At 40.9% G+C, this 14,172-nt stretch overlaps 1 protein-coding gene across 3 annotated transcripts in view; it reads right to left on the bottom strand.

The window, feature by feature from the left end:
* The window catches only part of URB2 (URB2 ribosome biogenesis homolog), a 139,141-nt gene that overhangs the window by 32,757 nt on the left and 92,212 nt on the right, over positions 1 to 14,172 (bottom strand). For all 3 annotated transcript variants that reach the window (XM_077259447.1, XM_077259449.1, XM_077259448.1), the window contains one exon: positions 9,655 to 9,815. In XM_077259447.1, the coding sequence (XP_077115562.1) occupies positions 9,655 to 9,815 (161 nt within the window). The remainder of the gene's footprint in view (positions 1 to 9,654; positions 9,816 to 14,172) is intronic.

Below are 14,172 nucleotides of genomic sequence, written 5' to 3'. Positions count from 1 at the left end.
TTCTACTTTATATTAGTGATATATTTAGGTTGATATTATTTGCATTTATAAAAATATCTGAATTTTAAAGAAATAGTAAAAATTAATTTTTCAACTTTCAAAGTGTTTAAACCTTTAAAACAGATCACCCTGCTGGAAAAATAAATAGCATTTACCTTATGTCTATTTTATCTCTGCATCATTAGGTGAAAATGGACCCCAAACTTCGGTCCACAATGTGACCGGAGTACGCCAATTCACCCATGTGGTCAGAAACTACTATTTGGACAAACTGCAAATTCAGGAGGGAAAGAGCACCATTTCCAAGTGCAGATTTTTGCTGGAATTGTTTGCCTTTGCCATATCACATTGGCAGAGACCCTGAAATACCAGAACACCAGAATCCCCTGGTGTGAGCATGTTGACACTACAGGTGTTACACAGATTGCATACAATTTTGTCATGAATATGGCAAAATAATTTGTGAGAATTTTTCCTACATGTGGCAACACAACACTATGCGGATGTACAGTTCTATTTGGGAACTCTGCAGGGCTTGGAAGCAAGGAGTGCTATGATGTTTTGAGCCCAGATTTTCCTGGAATAGTATGAAAGCATCATTTGCACAGCCCCAAAAGGTGCAAGAAACATAAGCAGCAACAGTCAAGTGACCCCATTCCTAGTGGAATTCATTGGGTGCAGTGACATTTTTGGCCCCACAGGTGTTTTGCAAAAACAAGCACGCAGATGGTGTTGTAGAGTGAAATTTGCAAATATGCCGCGTTAGTACCCATACATTGTGACCAGTTTGTGCTTCTGGAGAGAGACACCCAGATCCCGTGGACACTGCCTCACAGTGTACCTAACACTCTTGTCATTTTTATTTGGGAGCACAGATTGGACATGGAAACCCCCTATATTTCTGTTGAATGATTTTAGGCCGGGTTCACATCTGTGTGCAGCGTTTGATCCGCATGTGTCATGAGTACATATATTTAACATGGTATACGCAGGGATATGTGTTTGCATGCGTTCACTAGCGGATGCGTACGCATGTGTCGTTTCGCAGTGTGTGACAGTGTCAGGCGAAAGCAACATGTTGCATTTTTTGAGGCGTCAATTATGCGCAGCCATAGGCATGCAGATTAGTGCAGATTAAGTGCGTTAAAACAACACATTACTGTCTATGGGAACGCATTGGTATGCAAGAACATGCGTACGCATGCGTTCGATACGCATGCGTACAACAGACTAAACATGTCCAGGAACTGGTTTCAGCCACTGCTTAAAAAAAAAAAAAAAAAAAAAAAAAAAAAGTGGTATAAAAGGGGGTGAGGACACAGGAAGTTTATTACTCTCAAGCCTCTGGATGCTATTACAAGCCAGTGGATCTGCTGTGAAGACTCTGGATTTCACTCTGGATTTGAGTATAGAAGCTATGAAAATGTCTGTCTCTCACTGCAGTCTGCACTCACTTCTGTCTCTCTTGCATCCTTCTTCAAAGATGTCCTCAAGAAGACCAGAATACCTCCCAGAGTGGACAGGAGATTGATGAAGAGAGGACATTTGCTATACTGATAGGTATGTATTGACTGTCAATATGACACACGTGGTAAAATCAGGAGCAGTTGACTCAGGACCAAGTTCCTCAGGTGGAAAGACGGCGTTGTAAATATTCTTGAACGTTTTTGGTTTAAGTGTTTTCTCTTTACAAGTATATAAGTAATGTGTTTCTTTGATTTCTAGGTTCCACAACGTTAGGAAGCCACCATTGATAATGACCTTTTACACAGTAAAATATTGATATTTGCAGATGATACAAAACTATGTAAAGCAGTTAATACAAGAGAAGATAGTATTCTGCTACAGATGGATCTGGATAAGTTGGAAACTTGGGCTGAAAGGTGGCAGATGAGGTTTAACAATGATAAATGTAAGGTTATACACATGGGAAGAAAGAATCAATATCACCATTACACACTGAACGGGAAACCACTGGGTAAATCTGACAGGGAGAAGGACTTGGGGATCCTAGTTAATGATAAACTTACCTGGAGCAGCCAGTGCCAGGCAGCAGCTGCCAAGGCAAACAGGATCATGGGGTGCATTAAAAGAGGTCTGGATACACATGATGAGAGCATTATACTGCCTCTGTACAAATCCCTAGTTAGACCGCACATGGAGTACTGTGTCCAGTTTTGGGCACCGGTGCTCAAGAAGGATATAATGGAACTAGAGAGAGTACAAAGGAGGGCAACAAAATTAATAAAGGGGATGGGAGAACTACAATACCCAGATAGATTAGCGAAATTAGGATTATTTAGTCTAGAAAAAAGACGACTGAGGGGCGATCTAATAACCATGTATAAGTATATAAGGGGACAATACAAATATCTCGCTGAGGATCTGTTTATACCAAGGAAGGTGACGGGCACAAGGGGGCATTCTTTGCGTCTGGAGGAGAGAAGGTTTTTCCACCAAAATAGAAGAGGATTCTTTACTGTTAGGGCAGTGAGAATCTGGAATTGCTTGCCTGAGGAGGTGGTGATGGCGAACTCAGTTGAGGGGTTCAAGAGAGGCCTGGATGTCTTCCTGGAGCAGAACAATATTGTATCATACAATTATTAGGTTCTGTAGAAGGACGTAGATCTGGGGATTTATTATGATGGAATATAGGCTGAACTGGATGGACAAATGTCTTTTTTCGGCCTTACTAACTATGTAACTATGACCTCTTGAGTACGCTTGTGCAAGAGCGAGTAGAATTGTGGGACACCTGTGATCGGCAGCACTCGGACACGGCAGTGATTCGACATCTGTGGGAAGAAGTGGCCAGATCGCTGTTGGATGATTGGGATACAGCCACGCCTCAAGTCAGAAAGGATTTTCTTCTTAAGTATTGCACTGTGGTCTGACACGGCAGTAAACCTGTAAAAGGTGCATTGTTTTACAATTTATTTTTTTTTTCCTCCTTCACAGTGAAGAGAGTAAGTCTGTTGGCATTCAATGAAGGATCTTTTCAATAAGTACATGAGAGAGGAGATCCAAGGTCGAAGTGGTGCTGCTCGAAAGATTTCCAAATACAAGTACCACGCTATTCTCTCCTTACCGAAGCCTGCGGTTGCTCATTGATTGTAAGTATTTTTGAGCTGTATTCCATGGTATTACATCAGAATTTTTCTATTCCACAGGATATGCTGGTGCTTCAAATAAAAAAAAAAAAAAAAAAAAAAAAAAAAAAACATTTTTATATATATATATATATATATATATATATATATATATATATATATATATATATATATATATATATATATATATATATATATATATATATATATATATATATATATATATATATATATAGTTTTTCATTTCTATTTCACACAGAACCTGGAGCAGCACAACCGAACCTGGATAGTCCTCTGTTGGAGCGACCCCTCATTGACCAGCCAACGAACAGTGTCATCCACCAGCGATGCAGCAAGTGAGCATGCTTCACAGGCTGTGGAACAGGCAACTGGTCCAACAAGTTTTCCCCTCTCCCAGTCCTCTGCTACTGTTTTTTTGGGTCTTCTCACCAGCGGCAGAGGGCCTGTGTCAGGCCAATCATACCAGAGTTTCTTCACTTGGGCTCGGTCTTCCAGAATGGGATGAAAGCGATTGGAGATAGAAAGAAAGAAAGAATGTGGAAAGAGGTGTATTAACAAATAAAAGGGCTGAAAATTTATTTCCTGAGTATCCAGAGTTTGCACACTGGTATAGCCTCTCTAAAATACACAAGTCCATCACAGAACCCCCCAGTCGTCCCATCGGGATTAAATTCGTTGACCGAACCATTGTCACAATACCTGGACTAGCTGCTGAAACCTCTTGTTTTTGATTCCATCATACATAAAAGTTTCAGGCAACTTTTTAATGGCTTTGAAAGACCTTAATTGGCAATCAAGTTTTTCTTTGTCATCTATAGATGTTGTAAATTTATATACACGTATTTCACAAAAATCAGGAATTGAGGCAGTTCGTAAAATCCTAATTAATTCTGATAAAACGCTGGACTAGATTTTTTTCATTTTGGATGGTCTTGACTTAGTTTTGTCCCACAATGCTTTCAAATTCTTGAACCAATGGTACTTACAGAAGATAGGTACCGCAATGGGGACTCCCGTCGCATGCGTTCTTGAGGCCAAGTACATTATCAACATCAATAATCCATTTTTAAAAATTCATACCAAATTTCTTGGATTTGCAGATGATATCTTTATCATCTGGGATGGCCCCCTGCATGAATTTGATTGTTTTGGGAGTTATCTTAGGGGGACCAATACAGAAAATATGAATTTCACCTCCCACTTTGGACATAAAAGTTGGGAATTTCTAGATGTCAAAATCGACATAATTGAAGGGGAGATGGTCACCAAAGTTCATAGAAAATCAACTGCCACTAACTATGTTGAACTTTAAGAGTGCACACCCGCTTCACACGAGACAAGAAGTTTACCTTATAGTTAAATGATCAGGTTACGTAAAATGAACAACAATGAAATTAATTTGGATAAGCAGCTAGATGACTTGAAAACACGTTTTCTGAAAAGAGGATATCCCTCCTCCATATTGAATATGGCTCACGAACGGGTAATGAATACATCTCAGGCTGATGTGTTAAGCAGTATTTGCAAAGAAAGTAAAAGGGTCATTCCATATCAAGTGATCCAAATATGAATATTTTTTTTACCTGACGTCTTTAGATTTTTTTTGTTTTTTTGTTTTTATGAAGTACAAAGTTAATTACAAATTAAAAGTTTGGAATTTTTTTCTTCATCAGTTAATTTTTTACAGACTTTTAATTTTTGAAAAAGCGCGGATTTTTGCCTGGTATGGCTTTACATTTTTTATCATATCTCGGGCTAGAATTAAGATATAGAGGTGGGAGAGGCATCATGTTTCTTAGAACGGTACAGGCTTTCATTTGATATGTCATAAGACTGTTTCTTTATATTTTGTTTTGGAGAAATCAAATTCAAAATTTTGATGCGCAATTGTGAAAAAAAGTATGTTTTAAAATTGTGAAAACATGCATGTGTGTTGCTCGTGTTCTTGTTTATATTTGTACAGGGATTCAACTTGGGACCTGTCAGATTTTTATTTTATTTTTTTAAGCCTTGAATCATCTGATTTTTATGTTTGTGTGAGTTTCTTCCCTTTTTCTTTTCAAATTACAACTTATTGAATTCAACATTTATATGTAACAATAAAGAAACACAAAAAACAACTACTGAAGTGCCAGAATAAATACATCCTAATCATCATAACACAACTTGCTCAGCATTTTCAACCTGAATTCATTGAACAAGCCAAAAGAAAAAACGTGATCATTTCCTCAAGTGTGATTTTCTAAATACAGTCTGATCCTAATTATATGTTAAAAACAAGATTAAAAGAACCAATATTTTTACCACCTATTTATACATGGAACAATTTTTATTCTACTATATCACTAAACATGTCATTTCTGAAGTGTTTAAGAAGAATAGTCCAGTAGTTAAATCCTCGTACTATAAAATATGAACTAATCAAACAATTAATAGTAGGTTTTTAAACAGGCCTTTTATCAATGTGTCCCTTCTATAGTGGGTGAAAAGTAATCTTATCCATAAGTGCTTACTAGCAATGGCCGTTTTCTTCTGTGTTCCTTCTCATTACAGTCAAGGAATATTCACTGACTGCAATAAGCGGTACCACGTGACCGCTCACACAGGAGAAGCTGCCAGCGCGGAGAGGACAGAGGAGACATCGCGGGAGCTAGGTGAGTATTTCTTCGGCAAGGGGCCAGGCGGCGCACTGGGGGGGGGGGGAGGCGGGGGGCACATGCAAACTTTATTTTTCACCCCCCCCCCAAAAAAAAAAACAGATCTTTCATCTCTTCTCTCCAACGAACGCTGGGGGAGAAGAGATGAATTCTGCCTTCAGCACCACATGCGGGGGGGACAGCGCTTAGTGTAGCGCTGTCTCTCCTGCATGGTCCGTGTGGTCCTCAGGCGGCACGCGGATGCCGCACGTGTGCCACACTGATGTGCCACTTGAGCACACGGACATGGATAACTCCGGTACCGATTTCTCTGGTACCGGAATTTTCCAGACGTGTGAAAGAGCCCTTATCTAGGCTGAGTTATGAGGAGAAATATAAAAAGGAGGCAACACCAAAATTCAATAAAAAAAAAAATATCTAGAATTTTTTCTTCACATTTTGCATTCTCTGACACACTATTAACAAATAACAAAATCTCAAAAGAATTAAAAATATAGTGGTTAAAATCATTGGTTCACTTGACACGGAATGACCCTAAAATAAAGAGTGAGGTTAATAAAGTAAAAATATTTTCCTTCAGCTTTAAACATAGCCCCATTGATAAAATTGTGCATGCAACAATTAGGAAAAATTGGCATGTGTTGCGTACTGACAAGGACCTGCACAATATTAGTTCTATTAGTCCGTTGTTTGCATATAAGAGAACATCTAACTTGGCGGATCTTCTAGTGCATAATCGTGTATTACTCCCTGACAACAATTGGTTAAATAAAATTCCCCCAAAGGTAATCGTAAATGTGGGAATTGCAATTATTGCTATTTACCTCTGACTGTTAACCCTCTAAAGGTGGGCTCTATTAAACACCATGTTCGCGATTTTATATCCTGCAAAAGTAAATTTGCAGTATATGTTTTATTCTGCCCCTGTTACTTCTTTTACATAGGGAAAACTATCAAACCTTTAGCCACTAGATTCCGGGAACATTATCATTCTGTAACTACAGGAAAAGAGTCGTTACGATTAATCCACTAACAAAACATGACTAACCCAGAACTACTTAGGTTCGCGGGTTTGGAATTGGTTCAATTACCACAACAGGGTGGTAACCATCATAAAATCTTATTAAGAAAAGAAGCAAGGTGAATAATTAAATCTAACGCACAAGAACCTATAGGATTAAATGACAAGCTTGATCTTTCCATTTTTTTTGTAAGAAATGTATAGTTCTTTTGTTGTATTCCTATAATGTGATTTTGTTGTTCGTAAAAATGAGTAATCAAGATTTCTTTTAACGTATATATTACTGCATCCCTTTTCTTCTGTGTACACCACCATGCCAAGTCCTGCAGCAAGCTAGCCTCAAGCCACCACCATGCCGAGTCCTGCAGCACGTCAGCCTCAACCTAACACTCCCACACACCCAAGGAAAAAAAGCAGGAAACAGATGCCCATTACCAGCTCTGCTCAGCACTGCCAGAAGAGGAAGACTAGGAGCACCAAAAGTCGCACCAAAACTATCCAACCACCTCCACCCTCACCTCCCAACGTGTTTGTTATCTAATTTGTCTCTCCCTTACAATGTGTCTCTCCATTCCCACAATTCCACTCCTAATGTGTCTACTCCCATCCATGACCTCCCAGACCCCATGCATTTTATAGGCCCTTCCCCTGGAACCCCTTCGTCATCCACTCATGGTAGCCACTCATTCCTGCGCCACACTCCCCACGTCCACAACATTTCACCCTCCAACATACCCCAAAGCTAATTTTATTGTTCAATAAAAATTTGCTGCACGATCACTGTGTTTTCTTTGTCTCTTTATGCGCCGCAAAAACACACGTGTGTATTGTATTGTTGAGGTAACTTGTAACGTTTGTTTCACTAGAGGTGTTTTATTATTAAAGTCATAAAACATTATACTGTAGGTACATAACATTACAGGTACAGCTTTCCATGCCAAGATCCATCTTGCAGCTGGATACAGCAGTAAAAGTTGAGGATTTCATCTATACAAGGGTCTATATAAAGAATTTCCATGAGACACGCCCATTGGATGTGTCTTGTGTCAAGGAAATTCTCCTGGGAAAGCATTGTCCTATCGAACGCATGCACATAAATAACGAAAATGCATGCAAAAGCATGCACACAGCTTTTTTTGCATCATGCATAAGCTGATGCAGATTAAAAAAGCTGCGTTAGCATGCGTTGTGGCATGCAGATGATACGCTGCGCACATACGCAAATGTGAACTTGGCCTTAGTGAGGGCTTCTTTAAAGAAGTTGTCCACTACTAAAACTTTTTTTTCATAAATCTTGCTATATTCTGCATTACAGTCACAGGTATAGCAGTGATTGCAATGCAGAATAAAAGTAAGTATAGGTCTTGGATAAGCTATTTGTCCAGGGCAGATTTAAGAAAACCTGCTGGGCTTTTATTTTTTAAACGGACTACAGGATGGTAGTGGGGCAGTCCATTTCCTCCCCCGGCTCGGGTTTTCCTCGTGGTCCATGGCCACAGATTCGAGTTAAAAACCCTGCTGTAAAGGTTCTGGGTGTGTCAGTGTCAGTCTGTTTTTGCAAGGTGCAGAGCAGAAGGCTCTGCAGAGCTCCACCAATGTGAGGCAACATAGGCTAGCGGAGCCAAAAAGCCAACGGAGCTGAAAGGCCTGGCACCCACAGCGTACACGGTGGTGCAGTCGCCCACTTTAACTGGTCTCGGAGGTGGACTGGTGTGTTTATTGGCTGCAATCTGGAGGATGTGTTTCCCGGCTGTGTTCCGGAGGATATCGTGTGCTGTGTATTTTTGTGAGTTGAACATTAAAGAGACGTTTTGCTTTGAACTTTGCTGGGTCACTGCCTCATCACTGCACAGCGTGGATACCGCTGTACTACAGGAGGAATGTGTGCTGTGAATTATACCATATGAAGGACTATGGTCAGTGCATTATATGAAGGGTATGGGCTGTGTATTATACTAATATGGAGGTGCATTATAGTATATAAAGGAATATGGAGGACTATGGGGGTGCATTATACTATATGGAGGACAATGGACTGTGCATTATACTATATGGAGGATTATGGGATGCATTATACGTATGGAATTGTAGAATTTGCGACAGAGATCACTCATGTAATGTAATTAGTGAAATCTTTGCATTGTTCTATACCTATATTTCTCTGCTGTATCTGTGCATCATGAATCGTGGTATGTGTTAAAGAAGCGCACAGACTTTCGCCCGTGGCCCATGAAAACCTGGAGCCAGCCCTGTCAGAAGGGGTTAATATCTTTCTGTAGCTGCTTTTTTATTGATCAATTTTTTTCTGACTATAGGGTGCAATTTACCGTAAGATTCAGTTGAGGTATAGACAGCATGAAAAACATTCTCCACTAATTAAAACATCTGGTTTAAAGAAGAGGGATCAATGTCACTGATTTTAATGCACTAGGAGAGAATAGAAAGGTAACTGATCCATTGTTTGTGTTTTTTTGTAGTATGTGTATCATACGCATAATATTACAGAATGCACAATCTCTGCAGCACAGAAATACACAACATTGCTGCATGAATACAACTCTGTTGTATAGATACACTCTGCTGCACACTTGTATGCACTACCAAATTTTAAGTTCCTTAAAGTTCTTTCGGTGATCAGGAAGTGGCAGCATTCTCCTGGATCACAGGAAACTTCCAGACTATAAGTCACACATTTTAGCAAGAAATATGTTGCTAAAAATGTGCATTTTACAATCCAAAAAAATCCTCTACATTTTCAATTGAAAGAATAACTTTACTTCTGCATACATTGGAACTGAATTTTAATATCAGATTTAAAAAAAAAAACAAAAAAAAAAACACCAACCTTATAATCGTTGCTCCACAAATGACAGACTTCAAGTTTGTTTAAAACAAATTTCAGTAATGCGTGAAATTCCTCACAGGTACAATCTTCTATCACTCGGTTTATTAAATGTTGCAGCTCTATTTCAGCATCTTGGAGTATCTCATTGACGAACCAGGGACCTCAAAAGGAGGGGAAAAAAAGCTGTCAAAAAACTAGAAAAACACTTGTTTGATAACCTATCCTCTAATAAAAATTGTACCTGTCATTTCTTCTAAATATGAAACAAATGCACAGGGATCTGCCAACACAAAGTAGCAAGTATTTGTAAAGTGTAAAGGAAATAATACATGGCTTTCTAATTATTTTAAAACTATAAATCTGAAAATTGTGATGAGTATTAACTCCCCCTATGTCAATACTTTGTAGGACCACCTACAAAGCTGCATGCTTTTGGAGTATGTTTCTACCGGGTTTGCACATTTAGAAGCTGACATTTTTACTCCTCCTTTGTAAACTAGCTCTAGATCATTGAGACTGGATTGTAGAGCATCTGTGAACAGCAATTTTCTAGTGTTGCCACAGATTCTCAATGGGATTTAGGTCTTACTGAGTCATTCACATGCATGAATATGATGTGATCTAAACCATTCCATTGTATCACTGACAGTATGTTGTGGATCTTTGTCCTGCTGGAAGATGAACCTACGCCCGTCTCAAGCCATTTGCTGCCTCTAAAAGGTTTTCTCCCAGGAATGCCCCTGCATTTAGCTTCATCCAAACTCCCATTAAAAAGTGATGCCATTCTAAAAATTGCACTCCTCAAACTGATCAAAACCACATTCAAGAAGTTTGGTTTAGTTCCTGTGAACGAATAATGTGGAAGCAAATAATGAAAATTTTACTTTTTTCCATAAAAGTATTTTAGCCATAAATTTTGCATTTTCACAAAGGTAACAGAAAAAAAAATACACAGTAAAATTTGTTGTGCATTTTCTCCTGAGTACACCGATACCCCATACGTTGTGGAAAACTACCATTTGGATGCACAGCAGGGCTTAGATGGGAAGGAGTGCCATTTGATTTTTGGAACCCAAAACTGTACTGAATTATTAGCAGATGCCATGTCACATTCAGAGTGGAAAGTTCCATTTAACAGTGGAAATCCAAAACAAATGACCCCGTTTTGTAAACTACACCCCTCAAAAAATTATCTAGAGGTGTGGTGAGCCCATTGAATTCAAAGGTGCTTCAAGGAATTTTATAATATTGTGCTGTGAAAATGAAAAAATATTTCCTGCAAAAATATTGGTGTTTCACAATTTTTTAAATTTTACATGGGTAACAAAAGCAGAATGGACCATACAATTTATTGTGCAATTTAACATGAATACAAAGATACCCCACATGTGGTCGAAAACTACTTTTGAGGCACAGTATAAAGTTCAGAATGGAAGATGGGTTGTATTAGAGTTCAGATTTTTGCTGGAATGGTTTGAGGGTGACGCGTCACATTGGCAGACCCTTTGAGGTGCCAGAACAGCAGAAACACCCCATAAGTGACATTGTTTTACAAACCGCATCTACCCCCAATATCCCCCTCAAGTGACCCCAGTTTGGAAATTATACCCCTTTGGGAATTTATCTACAGGTGTTGTTACAATTTTCACTCCACAGGTATTTTCCAAAAACAAGCAGCAATGATTGTTGCAGAGTGAAAATTGCAAACTGCTGTTATAGTGACCAGTATGTTGCAGTCATCAGTACCTTAAGCCCAGCTCTTGCTTCTGGAAACATACACCCATAAGTTAGGCGGGCTCTTATCGCTTCAGAAATGCCAAACATGTGGATGCTATACGTGGTTTAGGTACACTGTGGGGCTCAGAAGGGAGAGGGGCATTTGGATTTGAGAGCAGAGAATTTGCTGAATTCTCGCGGAACCATTTTACATTTCCAGAGCCTTTGTTCTATCAGGATAGAATAGGAGCTTCACTGCTGATTTTATTGTTTCCATCTTGAACGATGCAATTATTAAATATTTGTTGAGGCCCTTTAGATTTAATATTGTCCTCCAAGAATTGTCCGTTTTTTTATGAGAAAAAGGGGGGAGTAAAACCCTTTCATCCTTTCTTCTACTGGAACTTCTTCCAAGATGTGTTTGTCTAGGAGTGATATTATTTCTCCTTCCAGACTGTCTTGTTTCTCTTGGGAGGACTGTACCGGGGTCTGCATGTATCTTCTTGGAGGCCAGTGGTGGAATTTTAGTTTTAGTCCTGATCCTATAATCTGACGGATCCATACGCTGGATGAGATCCTCTCCCAGGCTGGAAGGAAGTGAGAGCCTTCCTCCCACCTGAGAAGGACATTCACTGGGAGGGTTTCTTGGTGTCTCTGGGGGACTTGCCAAAATAGAAGCCTTTTCCTCCCCTGGATCGCTTGTCCAAGTTGCTCCTGTCTCGGTCTCTAAACTGCGGTCTTCGGAATTTTCGGCCTCTCTTAAAGGAGTGCCGAAAGGGCTGAAATGGCTGCTTTGGAAAATTTTTCTTTTTGTCACTGGCTTTTTCCAACACCTCGTCTAATGCCGGTCCAAACAGGAAGTTCCCCTCACATGGCAAAGAGCAAAGTTTCATCTTTGCCTGTGTATCTCCTGGCCAGCATTTAAAGGGAACATGTCACCCCCCCCCCCAGTCGTTTCATACTAAAAGAGCCACCTTGTGCAGCAGTAATGCTGCATTTTGACAAGGTGGCTCTTTTAGTTCTGGGTGCTGTAACTAGAGAAATAATCAGTTTTATAATTTGTCCAAAATACCTGGTCCTCAGTCAAGTAGGCCAGCGTTTCCCCCCTGCTTCAGACAGCACACAGCTGTCACTCACATTTTCACGCCGGGCGCCGCCTCCTCCTCACCGCTGTTTTCAAAAGTAGCCGGCGCCTGCGCTCTTTACCCCTGCCTGGTGCAGGCGCAGTGAGCGCTGGCCGTCTTTCCTCCTATGCAGTCCAGCTGACTGCGCAGCCGCCCTGCATGTGAATCCCAGCCCCGCAATGTGAATAAATCATAAGTCACTGTGGGGCTGGGAATCACAGGCAGGGCGGCCGCGCAGGCGCAGTCAGCTGGACTGCATATGAGGAAAGACAACCAGCGCTCACTGCGCCTGCACCAGGCAGGAGTTAAGAGCCCAGGCGCCGGCTACTTTTGAAAACAGTGGTGACGAGGCGGCGGCGCCAAGAAGATGTGAGTGACAGCTGTGTGCTGTCTGAAGCAGGGGGGAAACGCCGGCCTACTTGACTGAGGACCAGGTATTTCAGACAAATTATAAAACTGATTATTTCTCTAGTTACAGCACCCAGAACTAAATCAGAATGCAGTATTACTGCTGCACAAGGTTGCTCTTTTAGTTTGAAACGACTGGGGGGGGTGACAGGTTCCCTTTAAGCCATACCACACAGCGTCCTGTGTTGGCTAAAGCTGCTGACTTTGCTGCCAGTCTAGCAGAGTCTGCTGATGCTTCAGCTAGAAATACTGCCGCTGCTCTCATGGTTGGTATTGCCTCTAGGATAGTCTCTCTGGGAACTTTTTGTTCTACCTGTTCCTCCAGGATGTCTATCCAGATTTTTAGGGATCTGACTACACAAGTGGCCACGATAGCTGGCCTTAGTGCTCGTGCCGAGACTTCCCATGCTGTTTTCAGGAAACCGTCTACTTTTCTATCCAGAGGTTACTTTAGAGAACCTAAATCCTCGAATGGCAAGGAGGATTTTCTGGCAACTTTTGAAATTGCCACATCAATTTTTGGGGCTCTATCTTAAGATGAGGATGCCTCCTCCTCAAAAGGATATCTTCTCTTTAGTGAGTTGGTTATTTGGGACCTTTTCTCCGGTTTCTGCCATTCCCTTTTAATTAGTTCTTGTAACTGTTCATTAATAGGGAATGACCTCCATTTTTTCTTTTGTAGACCACTGAACATAAGTTCCTGGGCTGTCTTTTTTGCCTTCTCGTCTACCAGCCCCATGGTAGTGCTGTGCGAGTCCTCCTCTGACTCCGAGGAATCCCTCTGGGATGCTACTGAGGGGCTGGATCTGTCCCCAGATCTGGTATCTGTGTCAGCTGTCTGTAATGGTTTTACAGACCTAGAGACCTCTGACTGGATCAGTGATCTTAGGCTCTCCGTAAAGGAGGGTGTTTCCTCCACCACTGTCTTGTTGATGCACTCCTGACAGTCTTTTACTCCAGGCTGTTTTTAAAGGCTTTTTACACAAGGGACATTTCTTATTTTTAGTTTTTGGCTTATACTTTCTGGGGACCTCCTATACTCCACCCCCCAATGTATGTAAGAAAAGAGGGGAGAGACGGAGGGGAGAGCGCAACGCCTGCACTGTATGATGATATCTAACCGCGCCTCCGGCAACCACTTCCGTGGCACGCTACTTAATTAACCACTCACCTGGTTGATCCTGCCTCTGCTCCGAGTGCCGCCGCTGGGTCCTCCGCGCGCACCCAGCACTTACTTCCGGTGCGCGCTGCTCTGCAGTCCTCCAGCACC

This window comes from Ranitomeya variabilis, chromosome 4 (assembly GCF_051348905.1).
Source record: "Ranitomeya variabilis isolate aRanVar5 chromosome 4, aRanVar5.hap1, whole genome shotgun sequence".
NCBI lineage: Eukaryota > Metazoa > Chordata > Amphibia > Anura > Dendrobatidae > Ranitomeya > Ranitomeya variabilis.
The sequence above is the reverse complement of the archived record's forward strand: the minus strand, read 5'-3'. Positions and strand labels throughout refer to the sequence as shown.